At 41.3% G+C, this 23,247-nt stretch overlaps 1 protein-coding gene across 1 annotated transcript in view; it reads left to right on the forward strand.

The window, feature by feature from the left end:
• TTC9 (tetratricopeptide repeat domain 9) overlaps positions 1–19,318 on the forward strand; it is a 240,524-nt gene extending 221,206 nt beyond the window's left edge. The window contains exon 3 of the mRNA XM_078659614.1: positions 13,893–19,318. Coding sequence (XP_078515740.1) covers positions 13,893–13,972 — 80 coding nt within the window. The 3' untranslated portion in view covers positions 13,973–19,318. The remainder of the gene's footprint in view (positions 1–13,892) is intronic.
• The last annotated feature ends 3,929 nt before the right edge of the window (positions 19,319–23,247 follow it).

Below are 23,247 nucleotides of genomic sequence, written 5' to 3' on the forward strand. Positions count from 1 at the left end.
TAAATGCTGTTGAACTTCTGAACAGAAATCGTATTGTCCCGTCCAGATTAACAGCTGAGCTCTATTTGTATGGTGAAGTGCGTATAGTGTAGGTTGTTTATAAGGACCATTGTTCCAGTAAACTAAAATGCAATAAAAAAAAACTATAAATCTGCTCCAGATTCTTCAAGGAGCACAAACTGATGGCAAACAGCCCTGAGAATAAGTGTCAAAAATATGAAACAACAACCAAAGTTCAAAAATATGAAACTACAACCAAAGTAGCTTTAGTGTGCGCACAGGCCTAATTCATCATTGTGCTTTTCAACAAGCATGATGGGAGAAAGCCACACCAACGAGTTGGTGGTTTCTGTGGCCCCCTCCTCAAACATGCCTTTTCAAATTCTGTAGAAATATATTTCCTCAAGCAATGTGCACTGTAACCAGCCTATTGCTTGACCTGTATTCAAAGTTATATCTCTCAAGCCAACTTGGAGGGATGGCTCTTTGTACAGCCACAGAGTCTCACACAGATCGCTATATGTTACTGATGATAATACTTATTATTTTGAATGTTGCACAGCTTAAACTTTCAGCAAGGGTGGAATGACATTTGAACTACAGGGTCATCCGTACATTCCTCAGCATCTCAATGTGTTTACCTGCACTGCCCTTTGTACTTCACACGGTCTAGATCAGGTGAGATAAGAACTTGACCACATCAGAGCTCTTTGTATCCCCCTCCAAGTATCCCAGCAATAGTCGATGCAAATTCCACCAGGGACTTTATTAACATACTGCTTATCCCAGCCTCACAAGAGGATACACCATGCTCACTCGTGCCCCCTCGCACCAGCCTTCCCGGGCATGACACACAGCAGTCTCTGTCATCTCAGATAAACCTTCTTGTCTGTTGTTCAGCACATTTTCATGCATACATCTCAAACACCTTTTATTTTTTAAAGTCCTTATTTAAGCTGTGCAACGTTTGCTAAGCATGTGAAGAGACTCACACCTGAAGCAATATTTATTGGACGAGTTGCCTGCCCACTTTTATTTCCTTTCCTTCACTGTTAGCCACAACAGACCCACATTGTTCCATCACAGACCGCACCAATACTCTGTGTAGTCACATGGTCCTCTCAGCAGCTGCTCTGTGAAATGTTCAAACTCAGAAGGAGAAGCTGAGTCATGAGAGCTCTGACGTCACCCTAATGAACTCATTAACACGATGAAACCATGTATGGAATGGAAAACACTGCATTAAATGCTAGGTTTTACAACACAGTGTGTTTCTTTTCCTTCCTCTCCTGGTTCAGTGACAGCCAAACGAGTAAACACAGTTTGACACTTCTTTCCAAAAGAGTACAGGCAGAGAGAGCTCTCTAACTCTCAGGGCACAACCTGTCAACATCACTTGCAATGGTGTTTACGCTGAAAGTTTTCCACATTCAGGGCGATTTGCCAGGTCTTCTCACAGTGGAGGACGAGGATTGAAACTGCGTATCGATGAGGGCGTAACATGGCCCCTGCAGCTGAGCCACTGCTGCGCAGGGGGCCCTCAACTCTTCAGGCCCCCCGTAAACCCTGCAGGTATGGGAGTCTCAAGGGACCCTCTTCGCATTGTGCAGGGGGCCCACCCATTTTATGATACGCCACTGCATATTGATAAGTCATTTACACGGAAACGTAAGGAAATACACACACACACGCTATCCATGTCCAGTGGCAGCCCCTCCATTAGAGCGGAGGAGCATTGCCCCCCTGCTACCACCCTCAAATAAAACGGGTTTTAAACATGTTTCATTATCGTTTTATTTTAATCCCGTGGACCCGCCCAGCGAGCTCCGACGAGTCTTGGGGGTGGGTCCTCGACGATACTGCTGGTAAGGGAATGTTAGTGCACTCCCTTCACTGCGCATGAGGGTTTGGTCCGCCATCTCAGGCCGACCAAACCCTCATGCCCAATGAAGCTCTCTCGGGCTGGAGAGAGCAGGCACAGTCTTCCAGTCTGCCTGGGAGCGCAAGTTGCCAGCACTCAGGCCAATCCTGTTACTGTTTTCATGCAGTGTCAGGATTGGCCGCAGTGCAGTCTGGGCGCCTGAAGGCAGAAGAGCGGGATGCGGCAGGCGACGCAGCATTGGCGGCATTCAGGTATGGTTTTTGGGGGGATTTTGTTTGTACTCATGATGAAGGTATATCTCCTTTTCCTCCACCTTCTCGAAACCAAAAGATAAGTTATGTGAATTCCCTGGTCATATGCATTATAGGGTTATAGAATGGGGTTTGGGAGCACACTGCCTCACAGTCCCAGCACAGTTTGCCCCTTTGCATCCTGGTAAATGCAGTACACAGTTCAAACGTACTTCATAATTAGCTGGAGTTTTTCACCAAAGTTGGTGCAGACATTGCTGTATATCTCTAGACACGTGTTTCTGGGTTGAGCCCGTCTTCAGTAGAGAGCAGCAGTATTAGAGAGCAAAGAAAAATCATCTGGGGTTGCTGGAAATGCTGCCAAGTTTCTATCAGGTCACAGTACCACTCACAGGCACACAGGTGCATCTCCAAAGCTCGTCAGCTTGCTGGCTCGAGGCAGCCTTTGAAACAGAATGGGGGTTGGGAGCACACTGCTTCACAGTCCCAGCAAAGTTTGCCCCTTTGCATCCTGGTAAATGCAGTACACAGTTCAAACCTACTTCATAATTAGCTGGAGTTTTTCACCAAAGTTGGTGCAGACATTGCTGTATATCTCTAGACACGTGTTTCTGGGTTGAGCCCATCTTCAGTAGAGAGCAGTAGTATTAGAGAGCATAGAAAAATCATCTGGGGTTGCTGGAAATGCTGCCAAGTTTCTATCAGGTCACAGTACCACTCACAGGCACACAGGTGCATCTCCAAAGCTCGTCAGCTTGCTGGCTCAAGGGAGCATTTGAAACAGAATGGGGGTTGGGAGCACACTGCCTCACAGTCCCAGCACAGTTTGCCCCTTTACACCCTGGTAAATGCAGTGCACAGTTCAAACTTACTTCATAGTTAGCTGGAGTTTTTCACCAAAGTTGGTGCAGACATTGCTGTATATCTATAGACACGTGTTTCTGGGTTGAGCCCATCTTCAGTAGAGAGCAGCAGTATTAGAGAGGCAGTGTGCTCCCATCCCCCTTCTGCATTATACGGTTATATTTACCTGCCTATTTGACAGAATTTAAGGTACATGAGTTTACATAATGCCATATCCCAATAGCCAATTCTCTTCATTTTTCCTCTCCAAAAGAAATTGTACTTCACTTGAGCTAACTGGTCACTGAAATCAGCCAACACAAGTTGTGTTCAAGTTTTCAATGGATTCGTTCAAGACTGTGAGTACTTATTCACATAACTACTGAGTCTGCTTAGGAACATGAACATGCATAACACGACACCACGTGTGAGGCATCTGCCCGAGATCCTGACTATCAACTACCAATGAAAATTCCACCTCATTGTGGGTTGCGTGCATAATTAGAAAATACCTGTGTGGAAAACTAATGGAACCAAACTAATAAGTTTGAGTATAGCATTACTCATCCAGTGACCAATTCCAGTTTACAAAAGTTAAAATTGCTAGGAGTATTAAGGGCCTGTTTTAAGCTATAGATGCAGAAATGCAGATCACTCCAACATTATCTCACTTGTCCCTTCACAGCAGTCTTACAGGAGAGAAGTGATTTACTGAATTTTTATTGTATTCCTCACCTTTTAGTGAACCACATCCGGCATATCTCCAAAGCCCCCAAGGGAAAGGTATGCATCACACCCTCTTTGGAGAGAAGGAGAACCAGCAAGTGCCTCTCACTCTCCTGTCTAACAAGTTATGCTCTTTTAGATAGGGAGTGGTAGGAGTCAGACAACCCTGTCGGAGGATCTCTTATTTGCAGGGGGGAAAGTGAATACAGAGCTCCATCCTGGTTCCCGGAAACAGTAGAAATATGTAATAGTTGGTATTTTACTGCATGTGGTTAGTTATTATGTATTATTCGTCTTCAAATCATGTGCATCCAAATAATGATATTTATTCGAAAAATGTCAGCAGTCAATACAAAAATCAGAGCAATTGCTGCAAAGGCTCCAAACATATTTAATAGCACGCTCTGTTTGTCTAAATGCCTTCCTAATTTGCAGATATTCTTTCATTCATATTATTTGGCTTGTGTTGGAAATGGCCATTTCTGCAGGGTTACCCCAAACCTTTTGCCTTCCTTCTCCTCTTTTTCTGCCCTCCTTTTTGTTGGGTCTAGGATTCTGGGCACTTTACCACTGCTAACCAGTGCTAAAGTTCATACGCTCTGTTCTCAAAGCATGGTATCATTGATTTATCCACAACTGACATCTTTTATTTACTTAAAAGTCCCTAGTAAAGTGCACTATGTGTGCCCAGAGTCCATACATTAAATGCTACTAGTGGGCCTGCAGCACCGATTGTACCACCCACTTGTCTCTGAATACACGTCTGGGTTGGGTGACAGCTGGGCTTTGTGTATTCCCTCTAGACACTCACACAAAGGGAGAAGGGTGTGACATTTGCATCCTGATGGCCCATCACCAGGCTGATGGGCCTTCCTGAGGTAGATTGGGAGGGAAGAGCTGACCTTTGCACCTGAATAGAGCTGGGCCTGTCCCCACACAAACCCCTCTGTAGTGTGTCTGGAGCCAGGGCAGGAAAGGCAGGGACCTTGTGATCCTCAAAGGACTCTTTGATTTCTCCCCCACTTCAAAGGCACATTTGAGTTCGAGTACTGGACCCCATGACACCACCAAATCGGAACTCTATGTTAACCAAGGGCATTCTTACTGGAAGCAGGGCTCCTGTGCTGCAGGAGGGACTGCCACTTTGTTACCTGTTCAGCTGTGTTGGCCTGCTGCCTACTCCTTCTTGCCTGGGAGTGAGAAGGACTGAATCTGCTCCCTGCATCCTTGAACCCAAGATTCTCTAAGGGCTTGCTGGCTTGCCCCCTGTTCTTGAAGTCTCAGGGACATTAAAGACGTCCTTCCACTTTGCTCTACATGCTGGACTCTGCCAACTGTGAGTCCTGCCCTTCCAAGAGGTGATAATCCAGTCAGTGGCCTTGAAAGTGGGTTCTGTAGCTGGTTTTCTGCTAAATTCTTACAGTGAGGACTTTGCACCAATCAGAACCGACACAGTGCCCTTCGACCCCTAAAGCAGTGCTTATCTGAGGACATCCCTACGAGGCTCGACGACGACGCAGTGCTGATTCGAGGTCCTGACTGCGAGGCTGGACGACGGCGCAACTCCTGCTTCGTAAGGAGTTCGACAACGACATGGGACCCCATTGCGAAGCCTGACTTTGTCGCATTGACACGACCACATGAATCAGATCTGACGCATCAAGTCTTCAACGCCGACGCTTGCTCCATCCAAGGTACTTTTATAGTGGGTCCTACGTGGGTCCTGTAGCTGGCATGCCCTCCATTGTGGTCGGCCTGAAACTTTGGATTTACCCCTAAGCGCTATTGAGTTTTAAGCACTATATTGCAGTTTATTCTTTAGAAACTCATATCTGAAGTTCTACTTATTGGAGTTTTATCATTTTGGTCTTGTTTTACTCAGATAGAGTTTTCTTGTGGTGTTTTCACAGTGTTACTATAATTCAACTGTTCCACAAATACTTTACACATTGCTTCTTAAATTAAGCCTGGCTTCTCTGTGTCAAGATACCAGAGGATTAGCACAGGTTAATTTAGGTTGTGTATCTGACATACCTTGACTAAGATTGTGGCTCCTACTTGGACAGGGTGTATACTCTTCCAACCAGAAACCTCAATTTCTAACAGCTTTGTGATGATATATAACTAACTTCCATTAATCCATGCCAGCTTCCCGCATACCTTACAAAGCTGTTGGATCTGCAGTTGGCTGTAAACTCTTCTCCCAGCCACTTCAGTACTCATCGCTATCTCTGACTCCCCTCCCTAATTCTAGTATTCCTTTATACCTTTTTGTCCAATGATTCCTTGGGGGTAGGGAAGAGGGCACTCAAGAGTAGCTTCATTATGTGGTTATTCTTCAGTAGATCAGTGGAACCATATCGTTGGATGCTTATCAGCTCAACTTCAATCTGAAGAGATTCACACCTTGGAACACCTTCTTTGGTGTACTGAAGTTAAATTAATTTCTTCAGCATCAACATTATGTTTAGTGCGATCGCACCTACTACTAAAATAGGAGCCAATTCTGTGAAAAAAAAGTTGAAACTGCATATCTTAATGTATGTGGAGATGGCCATAATGTTTTCCTAAATATTTCCAATATTCCTTTTCCTGCTACTTTTATGTATATTACTTCTATTACTGTTGTGTTAGAAACATGGGATTTTGGGCCAGATGTGCGAAGAAGTTTTATGGTCGCAAACAATCGGATTCAGTGTTTGTGACTGCAAAAATGAATGTCTTAATATACAAATCCCATTTTACAAGTGGGTAAATGCTTACCAACCCCGAAACTGAGATTACGACTCATAACGATTTGGTATTTGGAAGCGACGTGTTTGAGTCGTCCCCCTCTAAAGACCTAATCGGTGTGACATGTATCAGTGTTTTGCACCCAAAATCATCAAGTTCACTCTTTGTTTATTTATCATGTTTTATTATCAGTCATTCCAGTGTGCATTGCTTGTTAATCAGTGCTTGGACCTGGTTGCTTTTTAGGTCGAGCCTAGTGCAGCTCGCAAGCGCTGCTTAGGAGATGACCTCTTGGAATTAGTCTTTCCTTTTTGGAAAACTAGTGCATGTACTGTACTGTTTCCAATGAGTACTCGTGCATGTACAGCATCCACCTTGAGGGAGCGAGCAGCAGCGCCATCTGTTTTCAATTAGTGCGCCCGCGCTTGTTTACATTTGCCATGTCTCCAGCAACAAGCATTTACTGTAGTGCTGCATGGGCCTTCCTTGTGTTGATGTCTTTCTTTTACAGAGCCCACCAACACGACATAAGTGCTTGGTATTATACCGATTTCCAGCCCATAGGTGTTTTTACGTCCTGCAACGAAGGTCAGTTATTTCAATGTAAACAGACTTTTCAGTAGATTTCCTTCCGTTTCACTTGCTCTCTTTTCAATTTTAGCTGTCTAGTGGTTATGACGCTGAGTTTACGAATGCTCAGTGCGTTGCTCTACTCTGCCTGGTTTTTCATGAATCAGCCTCAGACTTGCAACCACGGGGGAGGGGTGTCTCCGCTCTATCCAAGCCTATCTACGCTAGTGTTTTCTTTCTTTTTATTTGGAAGACTCATCTGTCTTTTAACCTTACTCTGTTTTTCTTTTTCACTTTTCAGACTCTCCTTGTTTCTTCCTGTCGCTCACTCCGCTCTCAACGTCTCTCGTGTCTATATCGACTTTTCTCTCCTCCGTCTCCTACTCATTTTGTAATTTCTTTTTCTTCATCTGTGCCTCATAGATATCTCTCCCATCGCTCGGTCTCCTACGCCAATATCAAACTCACTTGTTCGTGGGCTGTTTCTTTCTTTTAGTTTCGCAAGAGGCATAGCCAATAGGTCTCGCCTTTGGGACCTTATAAGTGTTTAGTTATCCAGCACAATATCCTTGGTGCAGCAACATCAACTGTTGCATGGCTAAACACTTATAAGGTCCCAAAGGCGAGACCTACTGCTTGTTAGATTAATTAGGGGTGTCCAACTGGGATGAGTTCTGCAACATGGTCGTTGCATAGTTAGCAGTAGCTTCTATAATTGTACTGGGGTGCATGGACGTCTGCAGAATTGTTTTCAGGTGGGGGGAGGGGCATAATTTTACAGTCATCCTTTCTCCGAGACTTTTTGACATGATGTCAAAGAGCAGGGGCATACTCATTAAAGGGCAAGTGAAAAATCCAGGATCCCCTTCCTCTGCCCTCCCATCTCACCCCCGCCCCCGCGGACGCCCATGCTGGGGTGCTTTATACCGAATGAGCCATTTACCAGGGCTTTATAGTATCAACAGACACCAAACACTGTTGTTGATCCTTTTGTTACCTTAAATAGTTTCTGGTTATGTTTTGTTACCTTAAGTAGTTTCTGGTTATGTTTTCAAATTCAATAGGGCGGGCATAGGTCAACTCTGGCAATGCTCATGGAACTAACTGTCAATTTGGGTGACTGAGCGGCACGAAGACAACCAAGGCACTGCAGCAGTGAGCACTTTTGAATCTTCTCTAACTCATCTATTTCTCCCACCAACCATGTGCATGAGTTCATATACTCCCCACTAACGATCACAACTAACCCCCATTAACTTAGTCAACTATAAAGAAACTTCAATGACTGCATGGAATGGCTTACTGGAGTACACAAGACTAATACAAATAATTAAAAGCAATCAACAATGCTGGACTAACCACTAATCTTGGGTTCTGGAGCAGTGTGCTGCCCGATATATAGAGCACTTCAACACCTCAGCAGGGGTAGTAAGCACTATATAAATGCAATTACAGTACAATACAATAATTAAAAAACTAATAGTCAGCTATGCAAGTTTGTCAAATAAACAAATGTTCTGTATTTTTGTTGGTAATGGTATAGAATAAGTAACATGGTAAGCAGATATTGTTTTCTTTATTAATATAATGGGTATTGGTTGTTGATCGGGTCAAGGGTAAAATCAGGATCTATGTGAGAGTACCCATAAGGCTTTGTGAACAGTCAATATTAGGATAGAGTTTGGTTTAGGTTTACATTTAATATTGGTGTTACAGTATTTGCTATATGCTAGATTTAGCTTTGGGGTAAGCTGTCTCATACTTTTGGTATTTGTAAAAATTGTTTATAGTTACAGTATCATATTATATATGATATATATTTTTTTATATATATATATATATAGATATATACATACACAAATCATAAATAGATTTCTCGACATAAAGGGTTCAGTATTCGTGAGTTACTTCTTTATTACAATCTCCTTTTTGATGCAACTGGATTCTACAGAGGATATCTTTGTGTTGAACTGACTAAAGAAATGCTATTGGGTGAGGATCAGCTAGGATAGGCTTCTGGAAGAAACTAGATGTATTTCTGTATTTTTTAAACATGTATTAATATAAACCTGAAGCTATAGTTGTTAAAATATTTGATTGATAACAGGTACATACATAGACCTAGGAATTAAAAGTAAAAAAATATTAAGTTATACTTAATTTTAAGAGTAACTTTCATATTTAATTTTGCAAAAAACAGATTTGTTTCATTGTTTTAATTCAGAATTTTTGGAATTGCTTTATATCAGATAATTATAATAACAAATACATTTAAAATCCATTAATACATTTATTAAATTATGGAATGAAGTTGCAATGTTGCAATGGTTGCAACATGGACATAGCTGTTGCCACGACTAAATGAAGCCACAGTATTAGGCGGGGTCTCTCTGAATGCGGTTTTCAGATGAACTAGGGTGTTGTAATAATTATGTGTATCAAATCAAACAAAAGTGCTGCTATACTTTTATTTTTCATTCTGGTTTAGGTCTCATTTTTCGTAATGTCTTCTTTCTTTATTTTTTGCGGGCCTTTCTTTTTTAGTCTCTCTCTGGGCCATATTAGCAAAAAGCTCGTTAAAATTATCGCCGTTTTAGCGGCAGGAAACTGCTGCTAAAACAGCCATAATGGGCTTGCTAATATGCATTATAGAATTCCAATAGAAGCCCAGGTTAGATGTCCTGCACATCTAACCTGGGCTTCTATTGGAATTCTATAAGTATTCAATTAAATTCAAAAAGCTTTATTCGATCGTTACAAAATTACAATCATAAAAGCACAGATAAAAAAAATCATTATTATATTACAAACAGTTTGGCAGCTTTCGTACTGTGCAAACAACGCTATCAACAAAAACAAACAAGGTTAATCCATAGAAATTTAAAAAGGACCATTCAGATAAAAATTTATAATTCAACAGTATTACTTAGCCTTTTCCTTAAGTAAAATATTCTCTTTAAGAACATGGTAAGTCTCCAAACGGCATGGTCATTTTCTAATTGTAGTAGTTTTAAAAAAGTCGGGCGACACTGTCTTAATCCATAAGCTTTTACAAGCGGGACCAGCCACACTTTTCTCAATTTCTCAATTCAGAATAAAATTTGCAGAAAAAAACAGTATGGATTGTAGACTGGCATGAATGTTAATCACATGGACACTGCTCAAGATGTCTGGACCAATCATTAAATTTGGGTCACGAGACCATTCTATGAAATATATTTAACCTGCATCTAATCAATAACATTCTAGCAAATGTAGCAGGAACGTATGACAAATAAGACTCCATTCCAAAAGGAGTTACAATAATTTGGTGCTGGTTAACAGTAGGTTTAGCGAGTTCGCTAGACAATATGGCTTCTTCTAGCATACCTAGCTCCTCCCTTTTTAATGCTTCCAGCGAGATTTTCTGCATGGAGCTGGGATTTCTAAAATACTCTGCATGGCCCAAATCGGTCATAAAGTCCCGCACGTAACTAATACATGGTATTTTACGCACTCTGTCAAGTAGGAGGCAATCAGCGATAATATCCCTATTTAACTGTGTTTGTTCCTTAACCCAGACACTATGCCACAATAGTATTGGTTCCATCTTAATTAAATCGGATAAAAAAGAAAGGCCCAACGCTTCGTGGCAAATAAAAGCTGACGTACTCGGGGGAACAGACAGAATAAATCTTAAAAAAGAATTTTCCACTTGCTGCAACTTTGTTGTGTTTGTTAAACCCCCAAACCCCTGCTCCATACATCGTGGAGCTGATGCATCTCGCTTTATAAATTTGGATCAGCTCCGAGGGGGGTTTCCGGCCCAATTTCATAGAGAACCCCATCAGGGCATTCGAGATCCGGATAAGAGTCAGTTTTTTAGCAGTTATGGTTTGGGCCCACGATTCGCTTTGATTAAACAAAACGCCCAAGTACAAGAAACTCTTGGTTGAATTTAGTTTCTGCCCCTCTACAAATATATCTTTCACTTTCTTGGGTCCATGACCAAATCTCATTACTATACCTATCTCTAAGACATATGTCTTAGAGATGTTGATAGATAGGCCTAGATCCTTCATAAAAACAAATAATTCATTTAGGACCTTTTGGAGGGCAACTTAAGTTCTCACCAACATAACTGCGTCATCCGCATAAAGAAGTCCCGGGATGGGCCGACCGGCAACGTGGGGGAAATCATGTGTAGATTTTGTTAGTGCTTCCCCTAATCCATTTGTATACACATTAAACAAAAAGGGGGCAAGCACGCAGCCCTGCCTCACCCCCCTTCTGACGGGAAAGTTGGCTGTACCCCTCCTATTCCATAATGCACACTAGCCTTAGCGCTGTTATAGAGATTTCTTAGAAAAAGAATAATTTGGGGTCCACTTTCAAGTCTTCAAGGATTTCCCATAGTCTTACATGTCTTACTGAATCGAAGGCAGCAGTTAGGTCAACAAAGACCATGTATAGTCTACTATTCTTAGCCTTCGTATATTTTCCTATGAGTAGGGATACGTTTAAGCACTGCTCTATGGTACCAAGCCCCTTTTGAAAACCATATTGTGGGTCAGTTAAAATTTTATTTTCTTCTGACCATTCCTGCAAACGTTCTAAAATCACTCGCCCCGCCACTTTCACCAATGAGTCTAATAGTGAGATTGGTCCGAAGCAGGCCGGACTCTGACGATCTCCCTTTTTAAAGATCGGTACTATTAGTGACCTACCCCAGGTTTCTGGCAGTTTTGTTTGACAGCTTGCGTTTAAAACCTGCGTTATAATGGGCTCCCATAGTGTGACATTGAACTTAAACAAATCTATCGGGATGCCGTCCGGACCAGGTGCTTTGTCGGACTTACTCCTGTGCAATGCTCTAATTACTTCATCTAATGTGAAATTTAAATTCAATTTTGGGTTTAATTTGCAGTAAAAATGTGGGTCTTTTGGATTAGCTACTTCATTTTTATTAATTTACAAAGTGCAATAAACCAACTGCTGTTTCTGTTGTGATCATAGTGACTATAGAAAAACTGTTTTTTATGACATCCTTCATAGGATATGCAGTCCGATATTTGTATCCATATTAATCACAGCTTAATAATTAATATAATCATTGTATTGTTAATACTAATATTTTTAATGATACTGGTATTAATGACACTTGCAAACCAACTCAGACTTTTATATGATCCTGAGTTGTATCTTTTCATGTGTTGGAATGTTAGTGTTGTTGACGCTCTTACTCAATTAATATTCAGGAGGGTTAATTTGCAGGAAAGGGAGAATCTTCAGCTAAAATATTCAGCTGTGATCATTAGAGACCGCTAGTACAACTAATCTCAGTGTTGTAAATATGTTTAAATAACAATGTTCTGATTACCCAAAGCAAAAGCTTAGTTAGGATCTAAAACAAATGCATCAATAAGTGCAATAGTGCCAATTTGCCGTTAAGAAATTAAGTTAAGTTATCATAGCATATTTGTCAAATAATCAATTATTAATCGCAAGTCCCAATACTGAAGACCATGCACATGCTCTCTCTAAATACAAAAGCAGCTCTTTTAAAATGTGCAATGCAAAATGTAAAAATAAAGCCTAAGAAAACATGTCTTACTAACCCTCAGCATCTCATAAGCAGTAGAGAAAAAAATGGGCATTGCCTCAAATGATCCCAGTGCTCGGAAATGATGTAAAGGGTTGACTCTGCCTGAAATAGCAAGTCTTTTGTAAAGTTCTGGACAGTGAAAGCACACAACTTCCATGGCACAACATAACGATTACGCAAAAGGCAGCATTAAAATGTTATTTGCACCATAAACAAATCAATCTTCTAGCTTCCAAACAAAACATCCTTGCACATTGTTTCCACTGGCTCTATACCATATGGTTTATTCCACAGATGAAACTGTACGTTGTATTAATGCAAAAATAAGAAAATACATTGGGCTGCTTCTGCACTGTCAAAAAAACATCGACATAGCATGGACCTTGAGCTCATGAACTTCTAATGTTGCAAAACACAATCCGTCAGCCGAGGAACCTAGGAAAATGTTACTTTAAAATATGCAGGGACAGACACGAGGAGCCGTATAACACAAGGCGCCCCGGGGACGCAACGTGCGTTTGCACCCGCTTTGCGCACCCCTGGGGCACTTTAGTATTACAGAAAGGACCGCAGATGCTTGTGCGGCCCCTGGCGCACATAAAGCGTCAGCACGATCTTCAGGGGGCGTTCATTCATTTACACGGGTTGTGCCCCATGCAAATGAGGGAATGCCTTTGCTTCTGTGCCCACCCCGTATTACAGATGGGAGCGCAGAGGCAAAGAAGCTCTCAGGAGGTGTACTGATAGTGCACTACCTAAACGTTGGCCCACTGTCAGTGCGCCCCTTAGAGCAGCCCTCAGGCGAGGGGAAAGAGGGTGCTATCGACTCCCCAGACATCCCCTTGCAGGCGGGTGCAGTCACTGACTGCACCCGCCTGCAAGGGGATCGTTATCCCACTTTAGAAGTGCTGGCGGGTTGCCACCTGCACTGTGAAAACACGGAGTGGCTTTAAAGCAGCTGCTTCGTTTTTTACTTGAATGCGCTGCCCTGGGCGCAGCGCGAGTTCGCGGCTGTCCTTGGGGCAGCGCATTCCATGTAATAGGGCACACTTTCTATATTGCGCCCGGTGCACCTGTTTTATGGTGCACCGGGCGCAAACAGGGAAAATGTGCCCTTTACATAATATGGCCCCATAGCTGCAACTGATTTTCAATGATAATCAAGCACTTTTCAGTAATTTGTCTTACGTTGATATTCTTATGCTAAATGAACCAAACCTATGTTAATCATCTTTTTCTAAATGAGAATTTGGTTGTCGCAGCATCATTGTTAGTAACATTTGCACTTTTTGCTTTCCTCTAGATACCAATGTTATCCGATATATCCAGTTGGCAGAGATGAAGCTGAGTCGGTGTGCCCAGAGAGAGAAGGAGGCCTCTTGAAAAGGCACGGATTTGCACGGACAACACTTTCATATACGGAAGCTTAGATCTGGTGGATCTTTCCAGGGTGGATCAGATCCACCTCACATGACAATCTTAGATCCAATCTGGCTGCTTTGCCTGCACAAAGAGAACCTTGCCCTTTTTCTTTAACATATGAGCACCAAACTCACTGATGGACTCCACCACTCTATGAAAGGAGGCGTCGCGACCGTAGATCTGTGATGCTGACGTAAGGTGCCATTGGCTGACTGCTTGCTCCAGTGTGGAGTGGAGAAGAGATCTTTCGAGGCTTACAGTGATTTCAAATTGCATTTGTACTCGCCAAGCAGACTGTTCTTCTCTCAAGAGTTAAAGGAGATCTCGAAGTGTCAGACACATCTGGAACAGCTGCCTTATTAGCAGAATTTTTATTTTAAATTCTATTTCCTGTGTCTTCAGAGGATCATTTGAGATGTTGTGTAATATATAAATTGTGTAGTCACTGGACATCACTATGGTTGAGGGTTTATAGTTTTAGATAAATTAAAGAGTAGGAAGAGCAACCGTGGCTATTTATTGATGGAGAAAGAAGGTAGTAACTAGAAACTGGGATTATGTATTTGTCTTGGAGTTTACTATTTGTACATGTTGAGTTGTTGAAAGAATGATACCTTTAGCTTTACTGGAATGTTTGGCACACTGCCAAGTTTTTTTGCCTTCTGCGATGCCTGTGCCTGTTCTAAACTTGTACTGGTTATTTGATAAAGTATGTGATGTCACGCCCCTACTAACGCCCACTAACATTCTTGTTACCCTTCTTCACTCAACAAATGCAGATATATCCTTGAGAATAGTATTGATTGCCTCAAATGGCCAGGTCTGATCACAAGTCATTCAGACAAAAGTATTGCATGTGAAGTTGTGGGGGCTGCAGCATTGGTGGAAACCTGAAATGCAGAAATTAAATGATTGAATCAGGTGAAACAAATGCCGTAGGCCTCTGCATAAGATAGCAAGCTTGTGACCGATATTTACAAGTTCAATTGTTTTCTTATAATTTCTAGTTGGACAAAAAGGCTACAGTGAGTGGTAAATGCTGACTCTTTCTGAGTGTAAATCTTTATCTTCAAATTAAATCACTTATGATTACATGTTTTGCTCTTTACAGTGGCAACATGGATTGCAGATGTCAAAACTTCTATAGAAATAGTGGATTCTGTATGTCATTACATCGCTTGTTTTACGATGCCTTTTTCCATTTTGAGCACAAGTTGAACTGTCTGTGTTTGGAATATATGTACATTAGTCAAGGACCCAGGTCCATTTTCTAAGGGAATTTTTTATTCTAACTTTTTTTCCTAAATAGGGACTGATGAGAGCACAACTTTTATTGTTCTAGCACCCCCCTTATTTATAGAGCGTATTACCTAAGGCTATTTCGTGACAGAAAGTATCAATATATCATGTGTTTAAGAATAATTTAAAGCTGGTTTTTCCAAAGGGAAAGTTAAGGGAACAACATTTTTTAAGAGTGAATACTAGAAAACGAAGGTGCACTTTCGTTCAAAATCGTGTGTGAATGAGATAGCGAAAGCTTTCATTAGTTAAGAAATGTGGCTTTGCTCTTGACATGCCCATATCTGTAGAAACAGAAGAAAGACTAGACTTTCTCTTGCACCCCATGAAGAGAAGACCTCCATCTTTTTTCTAACTATAGACCTGCTATTCTGTACAAAGTAGATTGATGTTTTTGAAGAAGAGATTCTGTACCATATTATATTTGTACAATTCTGTAAACGTCAATAATGTATGGCTCAAATAACAATATTCAAAATATTTACTTTAGTGGAAGGTATTCCTGAAAAGTAAGATGCAAATAATGTTGTTATCCAAAGGCTGGCAAAAACATCATATTTTAATTGTCATTTAGATACACCAATTCTAAATATGCCTGGCCACAATCACATTTCAATTTATATATAAAAAATATGTTAGAATTTGTTTTATAGATTGGATCCCAACATTTATATACAGTGCTCATATGTTAATTCCAAGAAGGCTTTTGCTGAAGATCTAAAATCTCTTTTTATGTTATTTTGTTGAACAGCTCTTCTCCCATAAATTGGAAACACAATCATATTAATATTGGAGTTGCTTTAATCAAGGAGTAGCTTTTCTTTGCTGGTTTTTCAAATTTTGTAGCAGGAAAGTAAGATATTTTTTAAGAAATGCACATGCTTTTTATATTAAGTAGACCTTTTACAAGTGACGGAGTCACGCCTGCTTTCACCAAGATATACATTTTACAGTCTAAATGCTCTCATAAAATAGTTTGGTAATATTTCTGTAAATAGCAAACGTATTTGGTGTAAAATAATGGCCGATAATTTCCAGCATTAGGTAGTATATCAGGCAGTGTAATTTTCTTTTTGTAGTAGATCAGCTGTTTACTGTTAATTATAAAATATCATATCATCATAGTCCATAATTTCATCAATGAATACTACAGATGTGGAGTCTCCTACTTTTTTGATTGTCAATGACATAGTAAGGGTGATTGAAAGAAAACCCTGAACCTCTTAGCAAGGTTTCCCTGAGCTAGAAATCTATTCATAAAAGGATTGCGGAATTTCGTGTGGGGAATTTGGTCTAGCCTGTATCCACGCAATCACAAGAATGGGTAATAACTTTGCTTAAAGCAGGCGGAAAGTGTCTGTGGGACTGTTGGTGAGCGTGTGGGTGAGACATTTGGTGTTAGGGCAGGCTTCAGCCTGCCCAGACGAACATTGTCTGCTCCCCCGTGCTGCTGTAGGTGTTGTGGTAAGGGGTGGGCTGGATTGCTTGTATTGCCAGTAGCCACTCCCCCTGTAGCAGCGAAAACAGATCTGGTGTTTTTGGACCCAGAATTATCGGGTCTGGAGTAACAATTCTGGGTAATTGCGGATGGTGGAATTTCACCCATACTTATTGCTCTTGGTGGAATTCCGCCACTCTTGAGGACTATTGCTTAGTACTGTATTTAGCTTGCTTTGGATTCTTAAACAATATAAATGCCAACACAGGTCTTACCATTGGTCCAGAGTTTAGACGTACATGTATCACCCTTAGATGATGACCTAAAGAAGTGCTTTGCAGTCTGTCATTAACTCCTGTTGATTCGATTAGTGCACTTGTGGGTGCCTAGAAATTAAATAATGGTAATCAGTATTTCATTTATGCAAAGTCAAAGACAATACTATTTGAGAAAACACCTTGGGTCAGTGTTACCACCCAGAAGCAGTGGGTGTAAAAAGAGTAAAAACACTGAAGTGAATTCATGACATCTTTAACAAGACTTAAGGCAGCCTTAAGCCTAGAAAGAGTCATTAAGCATATAAGATATGCGATTCACAAAGATGTGATGTGCACACATAAGTAACAATTATGTGTTGTATATACACAAGTCATGCCTACGATACGCATATTATAGGTTATATTTGAAGTGGGTGACCCAGTGGGGATCGTAATGGTGTGACCTGAGAGAAAATACATGCATATTAGCTTACCACCCACAAAGCAGTAACTATTTCGATATGGCCAAACATTCAAGTATGTGTTTTTCATACTTATCTAATCAGAAATGGCCCTGGCATATGTTTTGCAGAAAGTATATAAAACAGGCGTTCTTAGTAAGTTCATAGAAAGTTGTGCATTGTACAGTAGACATAATTTTGGTGCATGGGATAAAGATACCAGAAATATAGGCACGCTACCAAAACTGTATTAATCAGAAGCAGCCCTAGTGTACAAATTATATATTCAGCGAGAGCTAGAAAAATAGTTGCACATCAGCCATGTACATGAGTACAACACGCATAGACCTGTACATTACGATATGTGTAATTTATGTTTGAGTAACACATGATTGTGCGTAAATATCCAAAGGGTAGTAACCAGCACTCCTGTATAAATTAAATGATGCATTTTTAAGTTTATTTTCCAAAATCTCTACCTTTGGGGGCTTTGTGTCAATTCCTTGACTTAGTAGACATAAGGGTTTTTGACAAACAGTAAGTGATGGACCACATGATCAAGCACTCTGGTGCCTAAAAAAGATGGAAACTGACTGTATCAGAAGATGCACAAAACAAATCATTTATTGTGACAGAGAACAAGAAATTACCTGTGACATCTCCGAACCTGCCATTAATCTTTGTCACAAGGAATAAGCTGACTATAAAGTTCTGAGGTGTGTCGACCCATAAAGGTCTCTTTCACTTTTCAAATACAACCCTTCATGTATTTCAGTAGCCTTCACCATTTGAGTTAATTGCAGCAGAAATGAAATCCATCTAGACTCCATCAAGGCCATGAGGTGATCAAGAAGGAGGCCTGCATGTTGTTGGGCAAATTGCACTGAATCCAACACATTAGTATCAGTGTGTCTTCTCAACCTGTGAGGAAGCCACTACCAAGCACAGAGTTAGGTGGCCGCTTCCACCATATTGTACCTCCTTAGAAGCCCCCAAGCTCTTTTTGCCCACAGTTTGAATGCAAGTTGCTATCCATTCCCCCCGAAAGTAGTCCACGTTTCTGCTTCTTATGAAGGTGCATTTTATTTCTGCATTTCTCAAGAAACGAAAATGCAGGCCTATAAGGAAAAAGCACTAGAATTTCAAAGATGGCGTCCTGTGAATTTGATGTAGCAATCCACACATTCTAATGACATCACCGTCCACACCAACATTCCACTCTCACTGGCTGAACAGCAGAGGCAGAGAAACAGGGAAGATGTAAGGTAAAAACCTTAGCAGAATTCTTACCTGAAACAGGTGTGCTGAAAGTCTTAGACTCATTTTACAAACGTTGGGTGTATGTCATGCTTAGTCAACGTTCTGTGGTTGCTAGCTCGGCGGTTGAACCTTCAGTGGTGAGGGTTATTTTCCATTACATGCTGGCACTCATCTATACCTACACCTATTCAGTTAAGGTAGCCCCTTCCTGCAGTCTGGCCTATATACTCGGTCACACATAGGGCGCACACAAGGGGTTAATCTATTGCAGCACAGTTTGGGTGCTCATTAAAGTCATGAGATGTTCTGGGTGACATTTTTCACCCCCAGGTATTTGCTGTGTGGGGGTTGATACGTTTGTGCTGTGCGAATACATTTTCAGGTTTTCACCAACATTGTAAGTTTTTGACCTTGTACCACTACCCGTGGTGGCTGCATTCCTGGGGTCTCTGTTTGGACATGCAGAAGCATCTGAAGGCACCCTCTGTAGATTCTGCTTAGTGTGATGAGTCAGTCTGGTTTGATTTCAGCAGGATTGTTGAAATGGCACCAGCTTCAAATTGAATAAAATTATTTTGTTACCTCACCACAAGCTGACTCCTGATGTTTCTTTTATTTCTCATGACTGTAGCCCCGAGCAACATACAAAATGAAACAAATGGTGTGCTCTATGTGTTCTCTCACTTCTGCGTGCAAGTGTTTTTTTATATATATATCCTTACACATTTGCTGAAGTAAATATACAGGTTACAGCCCTCTTCTATCCCTCTATTATCCTATTCATTCCAACCAACAAACCCACGTATCCACCACTGAAATTAACATATTTCCCTGTACTAACCCACCGCTAATTCTTTTTGGGTTCTGGAATAGCGCGCTACTCACCGAAAAGCGCTTTGACGCCTCGTCAGGGACAGAAAGAGCTATATAGATACAATTACAATTACAGTAATTCAGACAAAGTCTTAAATTGCTCTTGTGCGTAACAGGCTGCACGCAAACTGCTCTGACGAAAAGCACGGCGTGAACGACAAAACATTGACAAATCCAAAATGTGAGACTTTTTTTAGCTCTGCCTGTGAGACAACTTAAGTTGTCTTTGGTATTGTGAAATTTCATACGTGGCATTTTTTATACATGGGCTTTTGGTCTGCGTGATTCGTCCATTTTTCGGTTCAATTCTCATTCACATTTTGCTCCTGCCCACCACAGCATACCGCGTGAAGCAATGGGTCAGCCCACTTTACCCACTGGATCCCTTCACCTTGTGTGATTGGTCAATGTTTGTGCGGATTTTTCACATTCGCCTAAAAATAGTTCCTTACTCGTCTATGAAGAAACTGGTTCAAAGTGTGCTGTTTTTCAGTTTTTTGACCTTTTAATATTGGCTATTTATTTATTTTGCACATTTTGAGTACATTTGGATTGTTATGTATTTTCCATGCCGTTTGCAAAGTTGGTGTTATAGGGTGACTTTGTGATTTGACTGCCTGTTATTGGCGTGCTTCTTTAGGTGGTGATTTATTCTTTCCTCATTCACCAATAACAATACTGAGAGCATTATACAAAAATAACACTAGTAAAACCACCACACGAATGAATGTTTTTTTAAACATAATATTTGTATTGTAATCTATTGGCAATCACATTGAGTGGCAGCGTTTTAAATTTTGTGCTGCATGCCTCCAATTTTTTTTAATTAACCATTGCACCAGCTTGCCAATGTGTACCTATTGGCATTGCTAATGTTTTTGTTTTTTTTAAAAAAATAGTGAATTTTCATAGACTGGCGAGTTTATTGAGTGGAGCAGTAGATGGCTCTGTGTGTGAATGAGAAAATGACTCAGTGAAAAGGTGGATGTGAGTAACAGTATGTGGAGGGGGCAAGTAACTAATGGGCACTAATGGCCCCTTGTGCCACTAGTGCGTCACTTTTAACATTGATGGCTGAGTTGAATGAATGAATGGATGGATGGGTGAGTGAGTGGGAACATATATGGATGAATATATGCATTTACATAGAATCCATCCACTGTCTGAACTGGTAAATATATATTGAGTTATGTCCCAACGTTTAAAGGAAGAGGCTGCTCCACCACTATAGATTATATAATGATATCTACCTTTGCTAAAACTAGGATCACAAAGGTTAGTACGGAATGGAGCCCCTTTAGTGATCACAACCCCTTAGTCATGGAAATAATACATACTGGCTGGGGGGGGGTAAGAACAAACAAGGGGACATAAGCCTGCAGCCCAAAGATCAGGGGAGGCGACTAAGGTGGGCAAAAATAAACCCTCAGGAGTTTTATAAAACTCTAATCCAAAAAGGTGGAAAACAAGTTGAAGATTGCCTGGACCCCCTAATAGAAGGAGCTGAGCTAGTTGCAACATTTGGATCCCTGACAAAACTGGCTGACAAATTATTGAAAGCAAAAGGCCCAGGAAAAGGTACTAAACAACCAAGATGGTTTGACACAAGTTGCTCCAAAGCATTAAGGAACTTAAAAGTTTGCCTTAAAGCTAATCTAAGGGATAAGGTAGAAGTGGCCAATTGTAGACAAGTCTATAAATCTAAGGTAAAGGAGAGAAAAATGACCTTACAAGCAGCAGTTGGGGCTGACTTGAGAGAGGCAGGTGAAAACAGGGATTTTACAGAGTTTTGGAGGATAGTAAATAGACCCTGTTTTCAAGATAACACCTCCCCGGTGATTAGCACCAATATCCTCCCAGAGCAATGGGTTGCTTACTTTGAGGGTCTTTATAACAACTCAAAGGTAGCGATTCAAGAAGGGGGCTGGGAGGGTATACGGAGTTCTGAAATAAATTTTTCACTAGAAGAAATAACAAAGGCGATCCAAGGGTTGACCCAGAATAAAGCTCCAGGGCCCGATGGTACTCCACCAGACCTATATAGAACCAATATAGACCTTTGGGCCCCCATTTTATCCAGGGTCCTAACTGCGGCTATTAGATCAGGTCTACCACGCTCCTGGTCCACTGCATTGATTGTACCGATTTTCAAGAAAGGGAGTAGGGACGATCCAAAATGTTATAGGCCGATCTCATTAATTGATGTCTCTGCCAAAATATTAGGCCGAGTGATTCTGAATCGGCTTATGGAGTGGACTGAGGAGCACCGCACTATAGTTGACATACAGTACGGGTTCAGAGCTGGTAAATCAACCAGTGATCAGTGCCTAAATTTGTACCTGCTAATCGCCAAATATACCAAAGCTAGTAATGGCACGGTTTATATGGGATTTATGGACCTGGCTGCGGCCTTTGACAACGTGAACAGGATTAAACTGTGGGCCATGATGTACAAGATAGGTATGGATGCGGGGCTGATAAACATCTTAAAAGAGTTACATTGGAACACCACGGCCAGGGTTCGCTTCAGTTCAGAGGGGAGGCGTACTGACCCATTCCCTTGCTCGGGAGGAGTAAGGCAGGGGTGCATTCTTGCCCCTTTCCTCTTTTCACTTTATATTAACGCCTTGGAAAGCACCCTTATTTCCCTGACTGTGGACTGCCCCAAAGTAGGATCGCGTCAAATCCCTGTACTTTTGTACGCGGACGACGTGGTTCTGCTTGCCCGAACACCAAGGAGTCTACAACAACTGGTGGACAGATTTGCTAAGTTCATGGCCAACCTAGACCTGTCCGTAAATCGGAAGAAATCCTTTGTCATGGTGGCCGGTAAAAAACCTTCTAATAAGTTCGCGTTCAAAATAGGGGCACACACCTTGGACACAGTAAATACTTTCCCCTATCTGGGCCTTTTGTTTGATGGCGAAATTCAATTCAACCCCCAGGTCAAGGAGCACTGCACTAAGCTGGTCTCTTCAAATGGTGCAATATTAAGCTTTGCTCGTAGGCTGGGACGATGGTGCCCCGAACAAATTATGACTTTATATGGCTCAATTAGCATGGCAAAGGCCCTGTAAGGTGCTGAGGTGTGGGGCTTCAGGGACTCTAAACAACTACAATTAGAGGAAGATAAATTTCTCCGTAGAGTCCTGAAAATCCCACAGTCCACCCCTGCCGAAATTGCTCATACAGAACTCAGGATTCCATATATTTCAGACCATGTCAAGATGAGGCCAATTATAGCATGGATTAGAATATGGTCTAAACCAGAGGCAGCATTGAGCAGGGAAATCATCATAGATTGTTTGCAAAGGGATAAGGGGTTACAAATCCCCTGGCTAAAATACGTTAAAAGTGCTTTAGAAAATATAGATGAGCATCTCCTTTTTAGTGACCCTTCCTCAATCTCTATCAGCTGTAAATAGAGGGTCAAAAAGTTGCTTATAGAAAAATTTGAAACTGTTAGACTTGGTGCTGGACCCTTAAAGAGATCAATAGCAGCCCATGGTCTAGTTAATAATGGGGAGGGCATGGAACCCTATCTGTTCCTGATGTATAACCAGCATGATAGATTTTTAATGTGCCGTTTTAGGCTCAATCTGTTACCTAATATTTTAGCTTATCCCTCTGGTTATACTGTAACGATTG

This window comes from Lissotriton helveticus, chromosome 9 (assembly GCF_964261635.1).
Source record: "Lissotriton helveticus chromosome 9, aLisHel1.1, whole genome shotgun sequence".
NCBI lineage: Eukaryota > Metazoa > Chordata > Amphibia > Caudata > Salamandridae > Lissotriton > Lissotriton helveticus.